The 25161-nt window shown below is 42.5% G+C and overlaps 1 protein-coding gene and 1 pseudogene across 4 annotated transcripts in view; one reads left to right on the forward strand and one right to left on the reverse strand.

Annotated features, from left to right (window-relative positions):
* LOC738676 (tripartite motif-containing protein 60) overlaps nt 1–25161 on the reverse strand; it is a 60076-nt gene that overhangs the window by 28861 nt on the left and 6054 nt on the right. For 2 of the 4 annotated variants that reach the window (XM_063809983.1, XM_024356357.2), the window contains exon 3: nt 21772–23830. The exons of the other annotated variants lie outside the window; for them this stretch is intronic. In XM_063809983.1, coding sequence (XP_063666053.1) covers nt 22078–23493 — 1416 coding nt within the window. In that variant the 5' untranslated portion in view covers nt 23494–23830 and the 3' untranslated portion in view covers nt 21772–22077. Of the gene's footprint in view, nt 1–21771; nt 23831–25161 lie in introns of those variants that run through there. 4 annotated transcript variants of the gene reach the window in all.
* Nucleotides 15631–17114, forward strand: LOC461588 (tripartite motif-containing protein 60-like; annotated as a pseudogene).

The following is a 25161-nucleotide window of genomic DNA, read 5'->3' on the forward strand; positions in this document are numbered from 1 at the left end:
ATATTGGGCCCGAGTTTCAGCCCTCTGTTTCCTCCCTTCATTCTCACTTCCCAAAATGACCTCACTCCCCAAACTCCATGTCTGTAAATGATTTTCCACTCTTGGCTTCCACTTGCCAAAGTGTTCATGGAAAGAAGACCAGATTCTAGCCCTGGCTTCTTTTATATCTAAACTCTCATTTCACTATAAATCATATTATTGGATTCCAAGGAGTAAGACAGGTCAAGTGAGGTTGATGATTTGAGGCTCTGGTCCCTGTCAACTGCTCTGCAGAAAAGTATTATTAATCCCATCTGGAAGTCGGCCATCTGATTGTACACTAGGAATTCACAAGGACTATCCACACCATCTCCTGATTACGAACACTTTTAGAATTACTACAACACTCCCTATTTTTGTAAGTGTTCTCTTAATACCTCATATCAGCTTGGTTTTGTGGCACTTGCCATGTAAGTAACTTTATACTAGTCTTCAGGCTGGGCACAGTGGCTCGTGCCTGTAATCCAGCACTTTGGGAGGCTGAGGCAGGAGGATCACTTGAGTCCAGGAGTTCAAGACCAGCTTGGGCAACATAGCAATACCTTATCTCTGTAGAAAAATAGAAAAAATTAGCCAGGTGTGGTGACACACACCCATGGTCCCAAGCTACTGGAGTTCGAGGCTGCAGTGAGCCATAATTGTGCCACTGCACTCCAGCCTGGGAGACAGAGCAACACTTTGTCTCAAACAAACAAACAAAAAGTCTTCAATAGGTGAGAGTAAAAGAATATTGTGGGTCATGCTGATGTGGGAGAGACTAAGCTCATAGGGGGACATGAGAGGTGGTGGTGCCATCTTGGGAGTGGCAAAGGCGAGGTCCCCATGTTGATGTAGTCCAGTGGGCCCTGGGCACAAGCACAGCTTTCTTTTGGGGATCTTGGGGCTCATAGCGAGTATAGAGGACTCTACATTCCGGGGTGGGTGAATGAATAATGTGCGTCTCGGCCACGGGACATCTCAGAAAGCCCTGGGCTGCGTTGTAAAGGGGCTTGTGGGGCAGGTCTGTATTGGCAGACGTTTTGGGAAGATTGGAAATTTTTATCTCTGGCCACTCTATTGGAAAAATGTTCCTCTTTCCACACCCCAGGAGTGGGTATAAGCCTTACTGAATCCAGTTCAGAGAGGCTTTATGGCCAGTAAGGAGTCCTAGAAGCTGCTGTTGGGCTTAGGGAGTGGAACTTAGGGTGAGTGAACTTCCTGGAATGAAAGAGGAGGACTGGTCAAGGCTGGGGATGGCACCCACCAGGAAAAGAAAAGCGGTAGTCCTCTTGCCCCAGGAGCCTTGGGTACCCATCTGCCTTCCTGACTAGCTGCATTCTTGCTCTGGAAGGGCCTGTAGACTTGATTTCCTTGGTTGGCTGCTCCGTCCACCAAAACTGTCCTTCTTTGGTGGTGTTAGATTGTAATTTTGGCAACGCCTCAAATTACAGTCACACCAAGCGGGGCCAGACAGCCTACACTTGGTTGTTGATGGGCATGTGTCTGAGGAGGCACACTTAGAGACAAGCCAGTGTGTTGCTCTGGTCACCTAACAGCTCTGCAGGCCTGGGGCTGTTCTTTCAGGATTGTTGAGAGTGGGCAGAATCTGATGCTACTGCTGCTGCCTGGGCCCTACATGGCCCTGGTGGCCAACTGAGCAGTTCTGGGCTCTGCTGCTGACTCTGTGGCTTTGGGCTGCTAACCTCATCAAGGCCCAGTTTTCTCCTCTTTAAACTGGGATATGAACAGTTTGTAAAGTGTGTAGAGGTCGAGTGCGGTGGCTCAGTCCTATAATCCCAGCACTTTGGGAGGCCGAGGTGGGTGGATCACCTGAGGTCAGGAGTTTGAGACCAGCCTGGCCGACATGTAGTGAAATTCCATCTCTACAAAAAATACAAAATTAGCCGGGCATGGTTGCGCATGCCTGTAATCCCAGCTACTTGGGAGGCTGAGGCAGGAGAATCGCTTGAACCCAGGAGGCAGAGGTTGCAGTGCGCCAAGCTAACACCATTGCACTCCAGCCTGGGCAACAAGAGTGAAACTTCGTCTCCAAAAAAAAAAAAAAAAAAGTGTGTAGAGCCCCACCAAGTGTTAGCACCCAATAGGTGTTTTCTAAGGTATAACTATAGTTATTATTACTTCTGCCATGTAGCTTTGGCTCCTCAGGAGTCTTCTAAAGTCCCTGCCCCTCATGTGACTTCTCTCACTGTGCCTCAGTGCAGCCCCTACCCCTGACCCCAGGGCAGCCCTTGCTCCCTCCTGGCTCCCAGGGCCATGAACAATCCCAGCCCCTGCTGAGCCTCTCTCCGCTCCATGCCTGGAGTCTTGAGGCAGTGGACAGGTAACTGGTGGGAAGACGTCTTGGCCAGGCTGTTTCCTTCTTAATCTCAGTGTCTTTAGGTACAGAGTTGGCAGCTTTAGATTCTGTGCTTCTAAGGAAGGAGAGCAAGGGGAGGGTGTGGATAGTGAGGACCAAGAAGTTCCTAGAGGCAGCTCAGCAGGTGCCCCTCATCCCTCAGATGAGGCAGGTGAAGATGGAGTGGAGAGATTTGGGAACAGGAGGGGGGCCTCGTCCAAATGGTGATGTCCTCTGTGCATTTTCCTGAATCCGGGCTTCATCGGCAGAGACCGGCGAGTGGATGACCTGGCTTGTTAGGGATGCCACAGCTGATGCCCCAGCTCAGGATGTCCACCTGGGTTCAAACCTCAGCTCAAATCTTAGGCAAGGCACAGAGCCTCCATTTCAGTGTTCCCATCCATGAACAGGGTCAGACAGCATGGAACCCATGGGACATTAGGGAGCATTAATGAGCTGATGCGTGAAGAGTGCTCACACACTGCCTTGGCTCGGCAATGGATGGTGTCTGTCTCTGCTGTCGGAGATCACCTGAACCCAGTGTGAGTCCTTCCCCCCAGAGGGGGTCTCTGCACACCCTACAGTGCTATCCTCTTGATCGGTTGGCTGCAGGAGGTGACAGCAGGGCATGGTGTTATTTAGTGCAATGATACCTCCTGCAGTGGGAACAGGGTCAGGAGGGATTTTTGGGGAGCAGGGCCACTCACTGGCCTAGCCCGAGGTACCCACCTGCCCTGGAACTGTGGTCTCGTGGGGTCCAGGTGCTCGCCCTCTTAAGGGCCATGACAAGAAATGGGAATGTCAAGTGGTGGGGGAGTGAACTGGCCAGCTGCCCCTGCTTCTCTGCCCCAGACGGACCTCTTCCTATGTCCTTTCCACCCGCTTGCCTCCTCCTCCCAAATTCACCACAGGGTCCCTTTCCCAGCCTCACTGAGTGGGGTTAGGGACTCTGCCTGCTACTTTTTTGTCTTACTATTGATTAATAAATAGTACTTATCAATGACTGCTAATTGTTGTGTTTCTTTCTTTTTTTCTTTTTTTAGAGTTTCACTCTTCTTGCCCTAGCTGGAGTGCAATGATGCAATCTCGGCTCACTGCAACCTCCACCTCCCGGGTTCAAGCAATTCTCCTGCCTCAGCCTCCCAAGTAGCTGGGACTACAGGTGCGCGCCACCATGCCTGGCTAATGTTTGGTAGAAATGGGGTTTCACCATGTTAGCCAGGCTGGTCTCGAACTCCTGACCTCAGGTGATCCGCCCGCCTCGGCCTCCGAAAGTGCTAGGATTACAGGTGTGAGCCACCGTGCCCGGCCAATGTGTTTCTTATTTGTAGAGTGCTTCACAACTATTTTCATGTCCAGAAGGGAAGTGACATAACTTGGCGTTAGAAGTATGGGATCTGAGTCCATTGCCCAGGTTCAAATCCAGCTCCATTTCTCAGTTTTCCTATTTTTAATGTAACATTTCCTGGGAGGCTATGTTACTATGTCTATTTCGGCACTATTCTCTTCTCTTACAATGTGATGTAAACAAAGAGTTTGTATTGTTTGTTTTTTGTTTTTTTAATTTACTGACATACCACTTGGTGGCTAAAACATTTGTGTTTCATAACTCAAATAGTTATGCATACATAAATATGACTTGTATAAACTGAATAATAAATGTTATGAAGAGTTCAAATACTACAAGTAAATCAAAAGCAAAAATATTTCTAATTATTTAGCATTTGGTAAAATCTTTTAACAATATTAGCTTTGAAAAATGAAAAAAGTTCTAAACTTGTAACTTTTTAAAACTTTAATAAAACTTTTTTTCTTTTCTTGGGATGGAGTCTCTGTCATCCAGGCTGGAGTGCAGTGGCACACTGCAACCTCTGCTCCCGGGTTTGAGCCATTCTCCTGCCTCAGCCTCCCGAGTAGCTGGGACTACAGGCACGCACCACCAGGCCAAGCTAAGTTTTGTATTTTCAGTATAAACAAGGTTTCACTGGCCAGGCTGATCTCAAACTCCTGACCTCAGGTGATCCACCTGACTCGGCCTCCCAAAGTGCTGAGATTACAGGCATGAGCCACCGTGCCCAGCCAAAAACTTTTTTCTTTTTTATTTTCCCTACTGTAGCTACCTCTGAAGATTAACTTGCAATTTCACGGAAAATCAGGATGTTTTGTGTTAAGGCTGGGCACCGTGGTGCATGCCTGTAATTCCAGCACTGTGGGAGGCCAAGGCGGGTGGCACTTGAACACAGGAGTTCGAGACCAGCCTGGGCAACATGGCAAAAGCCTGTCTGTACAAAAAAAAAAAAAGAAAGAAAAATTGCCAGACATGTTGGCACATTCCTGTGGTCCCTGCTACTTGGGAGGCAGAGGTGGGAGAATCACTTGAGCCTGGGAGGTCGAAGCTATAGTGTGCTAAGATCACACCACTACACTGAAGGCTGGGCGACAGAGTGAGACTCTCTCTCTCCCAAAGAAAAAGGAAAAAGGAAAAATGATGTTTTCTGTTAAGAAGCTCTTCCAGATGATGGGATTGTAGAAGATAGTTTTTATTCTCCATATTAGAATTTTTGGAGTTAGGTTCTTAGAGTGTCTATGCCCTTTAGGAAAAATTTTAAGATATTTTGTTTAATTAAAAAAGTCATTGCACTTGTTAGGAAGGAAAAAAAAGACGGAAGGAGGAAGGAAGGGCTTCAGGCTCTGCAAAGCTGTTTTGCAATAACTGTGAGATTAAGACTTATTTTGCTCATTTTAGATGAAGAAATAGAAACTTAGAAAACAAAAGTGGCCAGGCACAGTGGCTTATGCCTGTATTCCCAGAAGTTTAGGAGGCCAAGGTGAGAGGATTGCTCAAGGCCAGGAGTTCAAAACCAGTCTAGGCAACATAGCGAGATGCCCCCTATCTCTACAAAAAGAAAATAAAAATTAGCCAGGCATGGTGGCCCGTGCCTACAGTCTTAGCTGTCCGGGAGGTTAAGTAAGGAGGATGGTCTGAACGTGGTTATTCAGGCTGCAGTGAGCTATGATTGTGCAACTGCACTCCAGCCTAGACAAGAGAATGAGACCCTGTCTCTTAAAAAATAAATAAATACATAAATAAATAAATAAATGAAATATATTAAAAAAAAAGAGGTAACCTAAAATCACACATGTTAGTATACTGGTAGAATTGGAATACTAACCCAAGTGGCTGCCAGGTTGTGGGCTTAAGCTCTAAGATATAAGAGGGAGTTTTAAATTATTTATTAAAGCCACATATTTTGTAATGAAACAAAAATAGTCTTGTGACCTGCAACTTGAAGGGGTGGGTTGCCCCTCCACACCTGTGGGTGTTTCTCGTAAGGTGGAACGAGAGACTTGGAAAAGAAAAGGACACAGAGACAAAGTATAGAGAAAGAAATAAGGGGACCCGGGGAACCAACGTTCAGCATATGGAGGATCCCGCCAGCCTCTGAGTTCCCTTAGTATTTACTGATCATTCGTGGGTGTTTCTCCGAGAGGGGGATGTGTCAGGGTCACAAGACAATAGTAGGGAGAGGGTCAGCAGACAAACACGTGAACAAAGGTCTTTGCATCATAGACAAGGTAAAGAATTAAGTGCTGTGCTTTAGATATGCATACACATAAACATCTCAATGCTTTACAATGCAGTATTGCTGCCCGCATGTCCCACCTCCAGCCCTAAGGCGGTTTTTCCCTATCTCAGTAGAAGGAACGTACAATCGGGTTTTATACCAAGACATTCCATTGCCCAGGGATGGGCAGGAGACAGATGCCTTCCTCTTGTCTCAACTGCAAGAGGCATTCCTTCCTCTTATACTAATCCTCCTCAGCACAGACCCTTTATGGGTGTCGGGCTGGGGGACGGTCAGGTCTCCCTTCCCAGGAGGCCATATTTCAGACTATCACATGGTGAGAAACCTTGGACAACACCTGGCATTCCTAGGCAGAGGTCCCTGCGGCCTTCTGCAGTGTTTTGTGTCCCTGGGTACTTGAGATTAGGGAGTGGTGATGACTCTTAAGAAGCATGCTGCCTTCAAGCATCTGTTTAACAAAGCACATCTTGCACAACCCTTAATCCATTTAACCCTGAGTTTGACACAGCACATGTTTCAGAGAGCACAGGGTTGGGGGTAAGGTCATAGATTAACAGAATCTCAAGGCAGAAGAATTTGTCTTAATACAGAACAAAATGGAGTCTCCTATGTCTACTTCTTTCTACACAGACACAGTAACAATCTGATCTCTCTTGCTTTTCCCCACACAACTAAAAAAATGGAGGCTATTTTCTGGGACACAGACTTATAACTTCTCTACGAGGCACATCAGTGTAGTGATCACTATAGTTTAGCCAGATACCTGTGTATCTCTCTGTCTGTGACTCACACTTAATTCAACAAAGTTTGGATTCAATCCCTTTCAACTTTCCTTCTCTCCCTTTTAAGGAAACGTAAACATTATTGTTTGTTTTAACAATTTTTTTCTTTTTAAAAAATTTTTTTATTTAAATATATATATATATATATTTTTTTTTTTTTTTTTTTTTTTTTACAAAATGAGGTTTCGAGATGTTGCCCAGGCTGATCTCAAAACCCTGAGCTCAAGCAATCCTCCCGCTTTGGCCTCCCAAAATGTGGGATTACAGGCATGAGCCATCTCACCTGGTAGCTTTGACTGCTTTTTAAAAAGAAGAAGTATTTGCTAAAAACAGCTCTTCTGGCCAGGACTGGTGGCTCACACCTGTAATCCCAGCACTTTGGGAGCCAAGGCGGGTGGATCACAAGGTCAGGAGTTCAAGACCAGCCTGGCCAACATGGTAAAACCTCATCTCTACTAAAGATACAAAAAATTAGCCGGGCGTGGTGGCACGCATCTGTAATCCCAGCTACTCAGGAGGCTGAGGCAGGAGAATAGCCTGAACCCGGGAGGCGGAGGTTGTAGTGAGCCGAGATCACACCGTTGCACTCCAGCCTGGGCGACAGGGTGAGACTCCATCTCAATTAAACACACACACACACACACACACACACACACACAGCTCTTCCTTTTCCTTTTGTTTAGCACCATATTTAAGCAGAATATTTCAATCTATTCTAGAAATAATTGCATCAAAAAAGCTTGACTTTTTTTTCAAAAATTATTTTCAAATAGAAACGAAAATACACACATTTTGATACTTTAAAAAATCTTCAAAATGATACAGAGCAAAATGGTACACAAACATCCTCCCTCTATAATCTTTCTTCTGCCCTCAGACAGAAACAGAAAAAAAAAATCTTTAGAATTTATAGATAATTGGTATGTATTCATGTTAACAAAATATGTTTTATGAATATTTTACACTACATTTACCACGCCAGTCACTGTTCAAAATGCTTTAACTCATGAAAACTCATTTAGTACTCAACAAATCTAAGAAGTAAGTTGAACTATTTTTGCCCCATCCCTTCTTTTTTTTTAACTAGATGAGAAAGGCAGAAAAAGATAACCTGCTACGGTCACACAAGGTAGAAGAGGACAGAGCATGGATTTGAACTCCTAGAAGCCTCATTTAAAGTTAAGCCTTCACCACCTCTATTTTCTTCCTCTAACATGCAGAAGTACACAGACACACATATGTGTATGCACACTCATATACACATACATATATATTTCAGACTACCTGTAAAAAGTCTGTCATGTGTCCCTGCAGACCTTTACATATACATATGGACAAGAAGAGGGAGAGTAATCTGCTAAATCCAGATTGAACAGACACAGAGCAAGGCTACAAAGCATGTTAGAATGTTAACAGGCATGAAAAATATTCCTTGGCTGAAAAACTAGATCATTGATAAACTTGGAACAGTCTCAGCGGAGGAGTAAGGGTGAAAGCCAGATTGCAGGCCGGGCGCGGTGGCTCACACCTGTAATCCCAGCACTTTGGGAGGCCGAGGCGGGCGGATCACGAGGTCAGGAGATCGAGACCATCCTGGCTAACACGGTGAAACCTCGTCTCTACTAAAAATACAAAAAAATTAGCCAGGCGTGGTGGCGGGTGCCTGTAGTCCCAGCTACTCGAGAGGCTGAGGCAAGAGAATGGCGTGAACCTGGGAGGCGGAGCTTGCAGTGAGCCAAGATCGCACCACTGCACTCCAGCCTGGGCGACAGAGCGAGACTCCGTCTCAAAAAAAAAAAAAAAAACAAAGAAAGCCAGATTGCTTCTGACCTCTTTTTGTAGGGAAGAACATAATTCTTAAGAGCAACTGGTACAGACGAATAATTAAATGAATCACATCGCTTCAGGTTAATTAGCATCTAGCAGGTGGGCTCCATCCTGTTAGATTACACTGTACCCTATGAGGTATGCTCAGCCTTGCAGGAGGATTCAGTGCCTCCTGACATACACCAGGGCCTGTTGGGGGGCAGGGGGTGATGGGAGGGATAGCATTAGGTCTTGCTCTGGGCGACAGGCCAACAGGCCCTGGTGTATGTTGAACTCCTATTGATGGGGTTCTCATCTTTTTTTTTTTTTTTTTTTTGAGATGACGTCTCGCTCTGTCGCCCAGGCTGGAGTGCAATGGCGCCATCTTGGCCGGGTGCGGTGGCTCACGCCTGTAATCCCAGCACTTTGGGAGTCCGAGGAGGGTGGATCACGAGGTCAGGAGTTCGAGACCAGCCTGGCCAACATGGTAAAACCCCGTCTCTACTAAAAATAAAATAAAAAAAACAAACTGGGCATGGTAGCGTGTGCCTGTAATCCCAGCTACTCACGAAGCTGAGGCAGGAGAATCGTTTGAACCCGGGAGGCAGAGGTTGCAGTGAGCCGAGATTGTGCCATTGCACTCCAGCCTGGGCAACAGGGCAAGACTCCGTCTCAAAAAAAAAACCAAAACAAAACAAAAACAACAACAACAACAAAAACAAAAAACAAAAGCAGTGGTGCCATCTAGGCTCACTGCAACCTCCGCCTCCTGGATTCAGGCGATTCTCCTGCCTCAGGCTCCCCAGTAGCTGGGAGTACAGGCGCCCACCACCACGCCCGGCTAATTTTTGTATTTTTAGTAGAAACGGGGTTTCATCATGTCGGCCAGGCTGGTCTCGAACTCCTGACCTCAGGTGATCTGCCTGCCTCGGCCTCCCAAGTGCCAGGGTTACAGGCATGAGTCACCACGCCTGGCCGATAGGGTTTCTATCTTAAGTATATATATATATTTTTTTTTTGAGACAGTGTCTCTCTGTCACCCAGGCTAGAGTGCAGTGGCGCCATAGCAGCTCACTGCAACCTCTGTCTCCTGGGTTCAAGTGATTCTCCTGCTTCAGCCTCCTGAGTAGCTGGGATTACAGGCACCGACCACCAGGCCTGGCTAATTTTTGTATTTTTAGTAGAGACAGGGTTTCACCATGTTGGCCGGGCTGGTCTGGAACTTCTGACCTCAAGTGATTTGCCCTCCCAAAGTGCTGGGATTACAGGCGTGAGCCACCATGCCTGGCCTGTTGAGTGATGTTTTTGTTTGTTTTTTTTTTTTAGTTTTACTTTATGTTCCAGGATACATGAGCAGAATGTACAGGTTTGTTACATAGGTATGCATGTGCCATGGCGGTTTGCTGCACCTATCAACCTCTCATCTAGGTTTTAAGACAGGCATGCATTAGGTATTTGACCTAATACTATCCCTCCCATCACCCCCTGCCCCCCAAGAGGCCCTGGTATATGTTGTTTCCCTCCCTGTGTCCATGTGTTCTCACTGTTCAACTCCCACTTATGAGTGAGAACACACACAGCGTTTGGTTTTCTGTTCCTGTGTTAGTTTGCTGAGAATGATGGCTTCCAGCTTCATCCATGTCCCTGCAAAGGACATGATCTCATTCTTTTTTATGGCTGCATAGTATTCCATGGTGTATATGTGCCAGATTTTCTTTATCTAGTCTATCATTGATTGGCATTTGGGTTGGTTCCAAGTCTTTGCTATTGTAAATAGTGCTGCAATACCGCAATAAACATATGTGAGCATGTGTCTTTTTTTTTTTTTTTTTTTTTGAGACAGAGTCTTGCTCTGTTGCCCAGGCTGGAGTGCAGTGGCGCAATCTCGGCTCACTGCAAGCTCCACCTCCCAGGTTCATGCCATTCTCCCACCTCAGCCTCCCTTGTAGCTGGGACTACAGGCACCCGCCACCACGCCCAGCTAATTTTGTTTTTGTATTTTTAGTAGAGATAGGGTTTCACTGTGTTAGCCAGGATGGTCTCGATCTCCTGACCTCGTGATCCACCCGCCTTGGCCTCCCAAAGTGCTGGGATTACAGGCGTGAGCCACTGTGCCTGGCCTGGTTTTTTTTTTTTTTTTTTTTTGAAACAGAGTCTCGCTCTGTTGCCCAGGTTGGAGTGCAGTGACACAATCTCGGCTCACTGCAACCTCCAACTCCCGGGTTCAAGTGATTCTCCTGTCTCAGACTTCCAAGTAGTTGGGATTATAGGTGTATGCCACCACACCCACACCCAGCTAATTTTTGTATTTTCAGTAGAGACAGGGTTTTACCATGAGGCCAGGCTGGTCTCAAACTCCTGACCTCAAGTGATCCGCTGCCTTGGCCTCCAAAAGTGCTGGCATTACAGGTGTGCGCCACACGCCTGGCCAAATGTGCTTTATATGCAAGTAAATATACATATCTCGATATATGTATATATTGCATATAATAAAATAAAACATGGGATAATAGAAGTATATGGATTCAGCTAAATTTGTATGAGCTCTTGAGATTTTCTGAGATAGTCTTATAGTACTTTTTATTTATTTTTATTTTTGAGACAGTTTTGCTCTTGTCACCCAGGCTGGAGTGCAATGGCATGATCTCAGCTCACTGCAACCTCCGCCTCCCAGGTTGAAGTAATTCTCCTGCCTCAGCCTCCTCAGTAGCTGGGATTACAGGCAGCTGCCACCATGTTCAGCTGATTTTTGTATTTTTAGTAGAGACGGGGTTTCAGTATGTTGGCCAGGCTGGTCTCAAACTATTGACCTCAGGTGATCCACCTGCCTGGGCCTCCCAAAGTGCTGGGATTACAGGTGTGAGCCACCGTGCCCAGCCTATAATACTTTTTACTGTATATGTATTAAATGCCAAGGACTGTGGCAAGTGTCTTAATTTATTCATTTATGCTTAAAACATAAAACAGTATTTTTTCCTACTTTCTGAGAAGTGAAACTCAGCAAAATTAACTTGACCAAGTGCATGTAACTAGTTAAGTGTTAGCATTGGATGAATACCCAATTCTGTTAGGTATTGCTATCTCTCAATTTGTATTTTTTCTTTTTTCACCATTGTAGTGTTGGATCAATAAGCCCATTTTAACCCGTTAAAATATTTGGGATATGTTGGCCAGGCGCGGTGGCTCATGCCTGTAATCCCAGCACTTTGGGAGGCCAAGGTGGGTGGATCACCTGAGATCAGGAGTTTGAGACCAGCCTGACCAACATGGTGAAACCCCATCTCTACTAAATAGAAAAAGTTAGCCAAGCACGGTGGTGCATGCCTGTAATCCCAGCTACTTGGGAGGCTGAGGCAGGAGAATTGTTTGTACCTTGGAGGCGGAGGCTACACTCTGCCAAGATTGAGCCATTGCACTCCAGCCTGGGTGACAAGAGCAAAACTCCAGCTCAAAAAAAAAATTGGGATAAGTTATTAAATATGAACAGCTGAACATATCAAATATGAAAAATGTAAGGTGATTTGATATATAGAGGGATGCACAGGATGATGTGGGAGTATAAAGAAGGAGCAGTACAACTTAGTAATTGAGTATCATGCCAGTAGTTATGCCAATTAGCATAATGTTGGATAAGTATGTTCAGATTCTTGTAGACTCCGCTTTTACAGCTCTAGGCTTTTATAGCTCTAATTGAGGATAATAGCTCCTAACTTATGGAGTTGTTCTGATGGTTTAGTTGAACCTGTGACTATGTGGAAGATCCTTAGCATAGTGCTTGACATATAATAAATTATCTTAGAGAACATTTCTCTTGGGCTGAGCCTCTAGAAGGACCAAAACTTAGTCCTAGGAAAGAAGTAAGGGCAGGGTAATCTATGCAGCAAGTGGTTTGTGAAGAGGGAAAGCATGGCACCTACGTTGGTTGGTTGGTTGATTTGTTTGTTTTGGCCAAGTACTTTAGGGGACTGTAGCCAGATGAAGAAAATGAAATATGAAGGGCTCTGAAGGGTGAGCTAAGGGTGAAAAAATGTTGTCCTGACTTATGCGGAGTTATAAACAGATTGTAATGAGGGGAAATATTTAATTCGTTAAAAAAGTGAAGGCCTGAAGGACAAGTTAAATGACATTAAGAAGCAATAAGCATGCCTGGCATGAAGGCTCACGCCTGTAATCCCAGCACTTTGGGAAGCCAAGGTGGGCAGATCACCTGAGGTCAGGAGTTCAAGTCCAGCCTGTCCAACATGGACAAAGGTGGAAGCAGGGAACGTTATTCTAGATTGAAAAAAGATTTAAAAGAACTAATAAGCAAATGCCAATACGTGGCTCTCGTTTGGATCCAGATTCCAAAACATCTAACAGAAAGCTCCTTTGGCCAAGAAGAATGGGCACATATTAGCTACCATTTACATGATATTCTTATAATAAACAGAGGTTGTTATACTTCCCATTTTACAGGTCAAAGAAATGAGATTTAAAAAAAACACATCAATTTTTTTTCACAAAGTAATTTTATTACAATTGTAATAAAATACATAAAAGTGAAGTTTACAGTGAGTATGACTGACAGATGAGTTACTTGGTTTAAATGATCAGGGAGTACTTCCTCAGAAAATGACATTTCAAATAAGACCTGAAGGATAAGAAGAATTGCTTTCCTAAATGCTTTACAAAAAGTACCATAAATGCTTTATAAAATGTATTGCCCAAATGCTTTGTAAAAAGCTTAGACTCTTCTATGCCCTTATCACTTTTCCTACCTTGTATTCCTCAACTTGAAATGATTCATTTAGAGGTAAAATAGAAAAATCATGTTCATAGGTCTGAGTATATAGTTTCTTTCTTTTTTTTTTTTTAATTCATAACAGGCTATGAAGCACAAAAAACCAAACACCGCATGTTCTCACCCATAGGTGGGAATTGAACAATGAGAACACTTGGACACAGGAAGGGGAACATCACATACCGGGGCCTGTCGTGGGGAGGGGGGAGGGGGAGGGATAGCATTAGGAGATAGACCCAATGTAAATGACGAGTTAATGGGTGCAGCCACCACATGGCACATGTATACATATGTAACAAACCTGCATGTTGTGCACACGTACCCTAGAACTTAAAGTATAATAATAATAATAATAATAATAATAATAAAAGACAGCCATAATATGGCAGTAGTAATGACTGCGTGCCTCAAAACACATCAGTTTTCTAAAGATACACAGCACATAGCTGAGCCAGGATTCAAACCTGGTGTCCTCTCAGTAATGTTAGTGCTTACCTTGTGAAATACTGCCTCCTGTAGCATGTTGCTGTGATAGCTTTTGCTTGTGCAGTCCTAGGACACTGAGTTAAAACTTTAAGTTTGGGAGTAATGGATAAATGGTGACTTTCTAGGACTACTGCATTTTTTCCTATTCTGCTAGTCTAAAGAGAATTTCTGCATAGCAAAAGAACTTGCTAGGTCACCAAGACAGAGCCAATTTCACATATCAAAGCCATGCGCATAGTATTACTCTCACTGTCGTTGGGTTATGACGAAAGCGAGAGGAAGAAGAAGAGTTGAGAAAGTGTCTAGGGAAAGGAGGTGAAGGGGAAAAAATACTATATTGATGGTTAGGTGGCTTGCAAGCTTTGATGGAGCAATTTGACTTGCTTAAAATCAGGTACCTGTGGGTGTCTTGAAAGCAAGCCAGGAAGTTTTTCTGCCTCACTTTTGTTTTGAAAGTGTCAAACTTAAAGAAAGACTGAAAGGGTATGCATGATTATACCTTTTCCCTGGACTCACCCCAGTTGTTACCTTTCTGCTACATTTGCATTTTCTCTGTTTACATTTTTTTTAATTGTTGAACCTTCTGAAAGCTTCAGGCTTCCAAATGGCTTCCCCCGTGCATCAATATATATCTCCTAAGAACAAGCGCATTTTACTTACTATTATAATTTTATCGTGCCCAATTTAACATTGGTACAACAGTATGTGATATACAGTCCATACTAAGATTCTCACATTTATTTGTTGCCAACATGTTTTTTTGTTTGTTTGTTTTCGTTTTTTTTTAAGACGGAGTTTTGCTCTGTCGAACAATCTTGGCTCACTGCAACCTCCCCCACCCAGGTTCCAGCGATTCTCCTGCCTCAGCTTCCCAAGCAGCTGGGATTACAGGCGCATGCCACCATGCCCAGATAATTTTTTATATTTTTCGTAGACATGGGGTTTTGCCACGTTGGCTAGGCTGGTCTCGAACTCCTGGCCTCAAGGGAGCCACATGCCTTGGCCCCGCAAAGTGCTGAGATTACAGGTGTGAGCCACCACACCTAGCCTGTTCCCAGCATTTTTTAGTTTTTTTGTTTCTTTGTTTTTTAATTTCAAGATCTCAGATTCAATCAGGGATCACACATTGTATTTATCATGTTTCTTTCCTCTCCTTAAATCAAAACCTTTTTTTATGCTTGTTTTTCCTGACATTGACATTTTTGAAGAATGCATACCAGTTTTCTTGTAAGAATGCTCCACAATCTGAATTAATTTTCTCATGGTTAGCTTGAATGGCAATATTTTTGGAAAGAATATTATATAGGCAATGTTGTATACTTGCCATAGCATCCTATCAGGAAGCACATAAGTTTGTCCCTTATTTTTTAGTTTTTTTTTTTAAATAAGTAATGTATGGCGTGAATCTCTGCAATATGAGTATCTTGTTTTTCCAAGAACTTCCACCCCATGATTTTAGCATTCATTGATGATTCTTGTGTGAACGTTTAATACATTTGTGATTATGGATCAGATTCTTAACGTGGTATCTTTTCTTACTCACAGGAAGGATTCCCTATCTTGGACCTGAGGCTGCTTTCTTGAAGAAAACTCGACTTTATTTCATTTAGTGGGAAGAGCAGCAGCCCAGCTATTAGGTTCTAATATGCAACAGGCTGCAGGCTGTGAAGTGTTCATGGCAGTAGACTCTGAAGCTAAGGAGCTGAGGGCTTAACAAGTTTCTAGAAGCTGCCATCAACATGCCAAGTCAGTAAAACTTGAAAGCTGGTCAGATTTCAAGGTCTGGGGAGGATATCCACTGCATACTGAGTCTTGAGCTCTAGAGAGCTAGGCCTTGCTAAAATAAAAGAATTACCTTACCTACCATCTTTGTTCAAGTCTCAATGGAATTTGTGATGGCCCTGGCTGACCTCCGAGCAGAGGCTAGCTGTCCCATCTGTCTGGACTACTTGAAAGACCCAGTGACCATCAGCTGTGGGCATAACTTCTGTCTCTCCTGCATCATTATGTCCTGGAAGGATCTACATGATAGTTTCCCCTGCCCCTTTTGCCACTTTTGCTGTCCAGAAAGGAAATTTATAAGCAATCCCCAGCTGGGTAGTTTGACTGAAATTGCTAAGCAACTTCAGTTAAGAAGCAAGAAGAGGAAGAGGCAGGAAGAGAAGCGTGTGTGTAAGAAGCATAATCAGGTTTTGACTTTCTTCTGTCAGAAAGACCTAGAGCTTTTATGTCCAAGGTGCAGTTTGTCCACTGATCACCAGCATCACTGTGTTTGGCCCATAAAGAAGGCTGCCTCCTATCATAGGAAAAAACTGGAGGAATACAATGCACCGTGGAAGGAGAGAGTGGAACTAATTGAAAAAGTCATAACTATGCAAACCAGAAAATCACTGGAACTGAAGAAAAAGGTAAAACATAGGGCGGAAGAAGTCAAGTCTGAATTTGAGCAACTTAGGTTATTTCTCCAAAATGAGCAAGAGACTGTTCTTAGGTAATTACAAGATGAAGAGATGGATATTTTAGCACAACTAAATGAAAGCCTAACAAAATTTTCAGATTATACCTCCTCATTAAAATATCTACTAAAGGAGATAGAGAGCATATATGTGAAGTCAGAACTGGAATTACTGGCAAATGTTAAGGATATCTATCACAGATATAAGAATTTAAAATTCCCTGAGCTGTTTTTATTCAAATTAAAAAAATATGGTTACCATCTGCCTCCACAATATTCTGGCCTAGACAAAATTATCAAGCGATTTCAAGTAGATGTAATTCTAGATCCTGAAACAGCACATCATAAACTTATAGTCTCAGAAGATAGAAAAACTGTGCGCTATGGAAATACAACACAAAATGTACCTCATAACCCAAGAAGATTTTATCTCCTCCCAGCTGTTCTGGGTTCTAAGGGATATAGTTGTGGCAGGCAGTACTGGGAAGCAGAAGTGAAAGACAAGCCTGAATGGATTCTTGGTGTCTGTAATGACTGTCTTCCCAGAAGGAGGAAGAGTCAACCAATTTTAGTACAGGATGGATTATGGGGAATTTGGTGATCTAGTCAGAATAATTATATTGTATTGGGCCATGAGGAAATTAATCTGCTGCCAAAAGTAACACCTAGTAAGACTGGCACTTTTTTAGACTATGAAATGAATGAAGTTTCCTTTTATAATTTGAATGATAGATCTCTTCTCTATACTTTTAATGCTAACTTTACAGGAGCACTTTGGCCTTATTTTTATACTGGAACTGACTCAAAACCTCTTAAAATTTCTACAGTAACAGATTCTGAATGAAGAACTGTTAAAAAACTGTCATTTTCTTTCAACTATTAGACATAACTGAGCCAGTGAATATAGTTTTGATAATTCTGTAATTTGTCTAGTTTTCCCCACACAAAAAAAGAATAGTTTATATCTCAGTTTCAGCAACTTCTAAAAAATGTGATTATAGGACCTACTTTATAATAAATTATGGGGTCAGCCGGGCATTGTGGTTCACGCCTGTAATCCCAGCACTGCCAAGGCACGCAGATCACCTGAGGTCAGGAGTTCGAGACCAGCCTGGCCAACATGGAGAAACCTCGTATCTACCAAAAATACAAAACTTAGCTAGGCGTGGTGGTGTGCACCTGTAATCCCAGCTATTTGGGAGGCTGAGATGGGAGAATCGCTTGAACCCAGTAGGCAGGGGTTGTAGTAAGCCGAGATTGTGCCATTGCACTCCAGCCTGGGCAACAAGAGTGAAACTCTGTTTCAAAAAAAAAAAAAGAAATCACACAAACTACATTATCAGACTATACAAAATTATAACAGATATTACAGAAAAATCTCTGGGAAATCCACAAAAATGTGAAAACTAGTACACTTCTAAATACCCCTTGGGTCAAAGAGTAAGTCTCAGGGAAATTAAATATTTTGAGCAAAATAAAAATAAAAATACAATATTTCAATATTTGTGTAACATAGCTAAAGCAGTAGAGTGAAATTTATAGCATTAAATTTATAATATATTAGAAAAAAATCTAAAATCAGTAACTTAACCCTTTACCTTAAGAAACTAGAGAAAAATGGCCGGGCGCGGTGGCTCATGCCTGTAATCTCAGCACTTTGGGAGGCCGAGGCGGGCTGATCACGAGGTCAGGAAATCGAGTCCATCCTGGCTAACACAGTGAAACCCCATCTCTATTAAAAATACAAAAATTCGCCGGGCTTGGTGGTGGGCGCATGTAGTCCCAGCTACTTGGGAGGCTGAGGCAAGAGAATGGCGTGAACCCGGAAGGTGAAGCTTGCAGTGAGCCGAGATCCTGCCACTGCACTCCAGCCTGGGTGACAGAGCGAGACTCTGTCTCAAAAAAAAAAAAAAAGAAAAGAAATTAGAGAAAAAAAAGGAGATGGAGAACTTTTAAATGTAAAGCATGCAGAATGACAAAAATAAAAATTGAAGCAGAACTCAATAAAATTGAAAATTGGAAACAAGAGAGAAAAATCAACAAAACCAAAGCTGATTCTTTGAAAAGATAAAAATGGAGGCAATAAATTGTTAACTGCCACGAACTGCCCAAGTTAGTATCGGATTTCAAATGCATGCTCTTTCCACTATCTCAGTGCCTTACTTTTGGTGATGAATAAGGGATGGAACAATTAGGAAGACTGATTATGTAGGGGAAAAGGGGAAGAGAATATTATAGTGATTTCTTGGGACATAAGGTTGGTGGTGGAATATTAAGTAGCCAGAAACTAACTGGCAAGGGGAGTGCAGAGTAGGGATGCTGGAAATACATCAGTATATATTTTTCATTTACAAAACCCTTATCACTTACAGAAATGATTCTGTCTTCAAACTATGACTGTTTTCTTGTCCACAGAAGCCACTGAGTTTATGGATCCTCGAATATATCAGTTGATCCATGTATCTCTAATAACACTTATTTCACCAACGTCATCCTATTTTTGATGTCTACTAATTATTGTAATTTAACCAGATGTGTAATTTTCTCTGAATTGGTGTAAAATAACTGGCTGGGCACAGTGGCTCACACCTGGAATCCCAGCACATTGGGAGGCTGAGGCGGGTGGATCACTTGAGATCAGAAATTTGAGACCAGCCTGGCCAACATGGTGAAACCCCGTCTCTACTAAAAATACAAAAATTGACCGGGCACGGTGACGCGAGTCTGTAATTCCAACTATTCCAGAGGCTAAGGTGTGAGAGTCGCTTGAATCCGGGAGAGGGAGGCTGCAGTGAGCTGAGATTGCACCACTGCACTCCAGCCTGGACAACAGAGTGAGCCTCCATCTCAAAAAAGACAAAAACAAAAAACTTAAACTGAAGCTTTTTTAAGTTTTTAAAAACTTAAACTGAAGCTTTTACAATAGCACCTGGAGCTTGAATTTATCCATTATAACGCCAGCTGACCTTGGCTGCGAGTTCATGACCAAATCTATGTAATGTATTGATTAAATCTCATGCTTATAGAATTCTGCCTATGCTTTTTTTTTTTGAGACGATACCCAGGCTGGAGTGCAGTGGCGCGATCTTGGCTCACTGCACCTTCTGCCTCCTGAGTTCAAGTGATTCTCCTGCCTCAGCCTCCCGAGTAGCTGGGACTACAGGTGCATGCCACCAAGCCTGGCTAATTTTTTGAATTTTTAGTAGAGACGGGGTTTCACTGTGTTAGCCAGGATGGTCTCAAACTCCTGGCCTCATGATCTGCCTGCCTCAGCCTCCCAAAGTGTTGGGATTACAGGCATGAGACACTGCACCCGGCCTTAATGTATTTCATTACACATTGTAAATATCATAACAATATATTTCCCAATTTAAAAGGTTAAAAATACATAAGAGTGAATTGTTTTAAAACTATAATTCCAGGCCCTGATAAACTTCTGGTTAAATATCAGGATAGACTAAAGACATTTTCAGATACAAAGGTCTCAAAAACTTTATTTCCCATGAACCTTACTAGAAAGCTACTGAAGGATGTGCTCAAATTAAACAAGAAACCAAGTTCCAAATGGAAAAACATAAAGACAGGTAAAACAATGCAAGAGATGCCAAGAATATCCCCAAGATACCTGAGCCACTGGCTTAGTGAACAAATGTGCCTTAGTGAACAAAGGTATTATTGCAATGTGATTTAGTGACTATAAAAGTAAATACGAAAACAGCTGAGGAGTTCAAAGTGACTACCTCTAAAAAGCTGGCAAAAGTGGTTATAAAGCAATAGTTGTAATTCAAATAAATCTTGTGAACAATAATTCAAACATTAAACCTACATTTTTAAAAACTGTACTTTGGGGCTGGGTGCAGTGGCTCATGTCTGTAATTCCAGCACTTTGGGAGGCCGGAGTGGGTGGATCACCTGAGGTCAGGAGATCCAGACCAGCCTGGCCAACATGATGAAACCCCATCTCTACTAAAAATACAAAAATTAGCTGGGCATGGTGGCAGGCACCTATAATCCCAGCTACTTTGGGTGGAGAGGGTGCGGTGCTGAGGATCCAGAACTGCTTGGACCCAGGAGGCAGAGGTTGCAGTGAGACGAGATAATGCCACTGCACTACAGTGTGGGTGACAGAGCGAGACTCTATGTCAAAAATAAAAAAAGAAAAAGAAAGAGAAAAATGATCTGTATTACACAGGAAGAGATACAGATGTCTTTACCTGCCCATGACATGACTATCTCTACGGAAACTCCAATGGAATCTAAACAAGAGCTACTAAAAATGAGTTTAGCCAGCTATAGGAAATAAGATTAATATTCAAAAATTAGTTTTCTGTATACTAGTAATGAACAACTAGAATTGAAATAATCAACATGAAAAATTAAATACTTAAGGACAAATCTGACAAAACATGTTAAATAACACGTACACTAAAAACTACAAATTTCAGAGACAATTACATAAAAATTCATTGAATAGATTCACTGTTATGTCTACTAGCTGACATGTTGTCAATTTTCTCCGTATTAATCTAAAAAGATACAACATAATCCCATCAAAAGCTCATCTTTTTTGTTGACACAAGTTTTCCAAATGTCACCCATCTGTGATCTATTGAAAGATGTTAATTCCTGAATTAACAGAATAAACCTAAGGAGGAAAAGATGGAACTAAGTTAAGATGGATTCTGAGACTAGAGATCAGTTCCCAAAGTGAAGGACAGTAGCTGAACAGCACTAGAGGGTACTCTGTCCAGTGGGAACAGAAGAACAGGTTATCTACCGGTTGTGTATGTACAGTATGTGTGTGTGTGGCAGAGGAGGATGTAAGAATGCCATCTCATTTTCTATAGGACTAAGGCAATATTAACAAAGGCACACACAATAAAAAATAAAGTAAGTTACTTAGAAATACGGAGGTAAACAGATGAAAGGTGAAAGTGGCACTGGGCATGGTGGTTCATGCCTGTAACCCCAGTGCCTTGGGAGGCTAAGGCAGGAGAATTGCTTGAGGCCACAAGTTCAACACCACGCTGGGCAAAATAGAAAAATAAAAACTTTAATTAAAAAAAAAAAAGGTTGAAAGTAGCTACCTGGCTAGGCGTGGTGGCTCACACCTGTAATCCCAGCACTTTGGGAGGCCGAGGCAGGTGAATCACTGGAGGTCAGGAGTTCGACCCCAGCCTGACCAACATGGTGAAACCGTCTCTATTAAAAATACAAAAATTAGCTGGGTGTGGTGGTACACACCTGTAATCCCAGCTACTTGGGAGGCTGAGGCTGAAGAATTGCTTGAACCCGGGAGACAGAGGTTGCAGTGAGCCAAGATCCTGGCCATTGCACTCCAGCCTGGGCAACGAAAAAAGGGGAGGGGAGGGGAGAAGAGGAAAAAGAAAAGAAGAAAAGAAAAAGAAAAGAGGCTGTATTTACATAGCAGTAGTCCAAGAGTAATGATGAATGCCTTTAATAAAGACTTAATCTTTCTTAAAGGAAAAGTATATAAGAAATACAGAAAAAAAAGTATTGGGCTTTTATTGGCAATTACAAAAGTAATAGATTTTCTTACATAATACATTTCTTCAGTAATATATGTTTCAAGTATTTTACTGTAGAATTTCTAAAGTACCTTGTCGCTGACCCCATAATTTAATATAAAGTAGGTCCCATAATCACATCTTTTGGAAGTTGCTGAAACTGAGATAAAAAATATTGCTTTTTTATGGGAAAAACTGGACAAAATACAGAACAGCCAAAACTAGATTCACTGGCTCAGTTATGTCTACTAGGTGAAAGAAACTGAGTCTTCTAATAATTCATTCAGAATCTGTTACTGTAGAAATTTTAAGGGGTTTTGAGTCAGTTCCAGTATAAAAATAAGGCCAAAGTGCTCCTGTAAAATTATCATTAAAAGTATAGAGAAGAGATTTATCATTCAAATTATAAAAGGAAACTTCATTCATTTCATAGTCTAAAAAAATGCCAATCTTACTAGGAATTACTTGTGGCAGCAGAATAATTTCCTTGTGGCCCAATACAATATAATTATTCTGACTAGATCGCCAAATTCCCCATAATCCATCCTGTACTAAAATTGGTTGACTCTTCCTCCTTCTGGGAAGACAGTCATTACAGACACCAAGAATCCATTCAGGCTTGTCTTTCACTTCTACTTCCCAGTACTGCCTGCCACAACTATATCCCTTAGAACCCAGAACAGCTGGGAGGAGATAAAATCTTCTTGGGTTATGAGGTACATTTTGTGTTGTATTTCCATAGCGCACAGTTTTTCTATCTTCTGAGACTATAAGTTTACGATGTGCTGTTTCAGGATCTAGAATTACATCTACTTGAAATCGCTTGATAATTTTGTCTAGGCCAGAATATTGTGGAGGCAGATGGTAACCATATTTTTTTAATTTGAATAAAAACAGCTCAGGGAATTTTAAATTCTTATATCTGTGATAGATATCCTTAACATTTGCCAGTAATTCCAGTTCTGACTTCACATATATGCTCTCTATCTCCTTTAGTAGATATTTTAATGAGCAGGTATAATCTGAAAATTTTGTTAGGCTTTCATTTAGTTGTGCTAAAATATCCATCTCTTCATCTTGTAATTGCCTAAGAACAGTCTCTTGCTCATTTAGGAGAAATAACCTAAGTTGCTCAAATTCAGACTTGACTTCTTCCGCCCTATGTTTTACCTTTTTCTTCAGTTCCAGTGATTTTCTGGTTTGCATAGTTATGACTTTTTCAATTAGTTCCACTCTCTCCTTCCACGGTGCATTGTATTCCTCCAGTTTTTTCCTATGATAGGAGGCAGCCTTCTTTATGGGCCAAACACAGTGATGCTGGTGATCAGTGGACAAACTGCACCTTGGACATAAAAGCTCTAGGTCTTTCTGACAGAAGAAAGTCAAAACCTGATTATGCTTCTTACACACACGCTTCTCTTCCTGCCTCTTCCTCTTCTTGCTTCTTATCTGGAGTTGCTTAGCAATTTCAGTCAAACTACCCAGCTGGGGATTGCTTATAAATTTCCTTTCTGGACAGCAAAAGTGGCAAAAGGGGCAGGGGAAACTATCATGTAGATCCTTCCAGGACATAATGATGCAGGAGAGACAGAAGTTATGCCCACAGCTGATGGTCACTGGGTCTTTCAAGTAGTCCAGACAGATGGGACAGCTAGCCTCTGCTCGGAGGTCAGCCAGGGCCATCACAAATTCCATTGAGACTTGAACAAAGATGGTAGGTAAGGTAATTCTTTTATTTTAGCAAGGCCTAGCTCTCTAGAGCTCAAGACTCAGTACGCAGTGGATATCCTCCCCAGACCTTGAAATCTGATCAACTTTCAGTTTTACTGACTTGGCCTGTTGATGGCAGCTTCTAGAAACTTGTTAAGCCCTCAGCTCCTTAGCTTCAGAGTCTACTGCCACGAACACGTCACAGCCTGCAGCCTACTGCATATTAGAACTTAATAGCTGGGCTGCTGCTCTTCCCACTAAATGAAATAAAGTCAAGTTTTCTTCAAGAAAGCAGCCTCAGGTCCAAGATAGGGAATCCTTCCTATGAGTAAGAAAAGACACCACATTAAAATTCCATAATCACAAATGTATTAAACGTTCACACAAGAATCATCAATGAATGCTAAAATCATGGGGTGGAAGTTCTTGGAAAAACAAGATACTCATATTGCAGAGATTCACGCCATACATTACTTATTTTAAAAAATAAACTAAAAAATAAGGGACAAACTTATGTGCTTCCTGATAGGATGCTATGGCAAGTATACAACATTGCCTATATAATATTCTTTCCAAAAATATTGCCATTCAAGCTAACCATTAGAGAAAATTACTCTAATTCAGATTGTGGAGCATTCTTACAAGAAAACTGGTATGCATTCTTCAAAAATGTCAATGTCAGGAAAAACAAGCATTAAAAAAAGGTTTCTACATTTAAGGAGAGGAAACAAACATGATAAATACAACGTGTGACCCCTGATTGAATCTGAGATCTTGAATTAAAAACAAAACAAAACAAAAAAATGCTGGGAACAGGCTGGGTGTGGTGGCTCACACCTATAATCCCAGCACTTTGGGGGGCCAAGGCGCTCAGCTCCCTTGAGGCCGGGAGTTCAAGACCAGCCTGGCCAATATGGTGATACCCCATCTCTACTAAAGATACAAAAAATTAGCTGGGCATGGTGGCATGTGCCTGTAATCCCAGCTGCTTGGGAGGCTGAGGCAGGAGAACCATTGGAACCCGGGAGGCAGATGTGGCAGTGAGCTGAGATTGCAGCACGGCACTCCAGCCCCAGCGACAGAGTGAAACTCTATCTCCCCCCTCAAAAAAAAAATGGGGAACAAATAAATATGAGATTCTTAGTATGGACTGTATATCACATAATGTTGTACCAGTGTTAAATTGAGCACAATAAAATTATCACAGTAAGAAGTAAAATGCCCTTGTTGTTAGGAGATATATATATATACTGATGCACAGCGGGAAGCCATCTGAAACTTTCAGAAGGTTCAACAATTAAAAAAATGTGTAGCCGAGTGCGGTGGCTCACGCCTGTAATCCCAGCACTTTGGGAGGCCAAGGTGGGCAGATCACCTGAGGTCAGGTGTTCTAGACCAGCCTGAATAACATGGAGAAACCCCGTCTCTACTAAAAACACAGAATTAGCTGGGTGTGGTGGCACATGCCTATAATCCCAGCTACTCAGGAGGCTGAGGCAGGAGAATTGCTTGAACCCGAGAGGAGGAGGTTGTGGTGAGTGGAGATCGTACCATCGCACTGCAGCCTGGGTGACAGAGGGAAACACTCTGTCTCAAAAAAAAAAAAAAAAAAAAAAAAAAAGTGTAAATAGAGAAAACATGAATGTAGCAAAC

The sequence above is a fragment of the Pan troglodytes genome, chromosome 3, assembly GCF_028858775.2.
Source record: "Pan troglodytes isolate AG18354 chromosome 3, NHGRI_mPanTro3-v2.0_pri, whole genome shotgun sequence".
In the NCBI taxonomy this organism is placed as follows: domain Eukaryota; kingdom Metazoa; phylum Chordata; class Mammalia; order Primates; family Hominidae; genus Pan; species Pan troglodytes.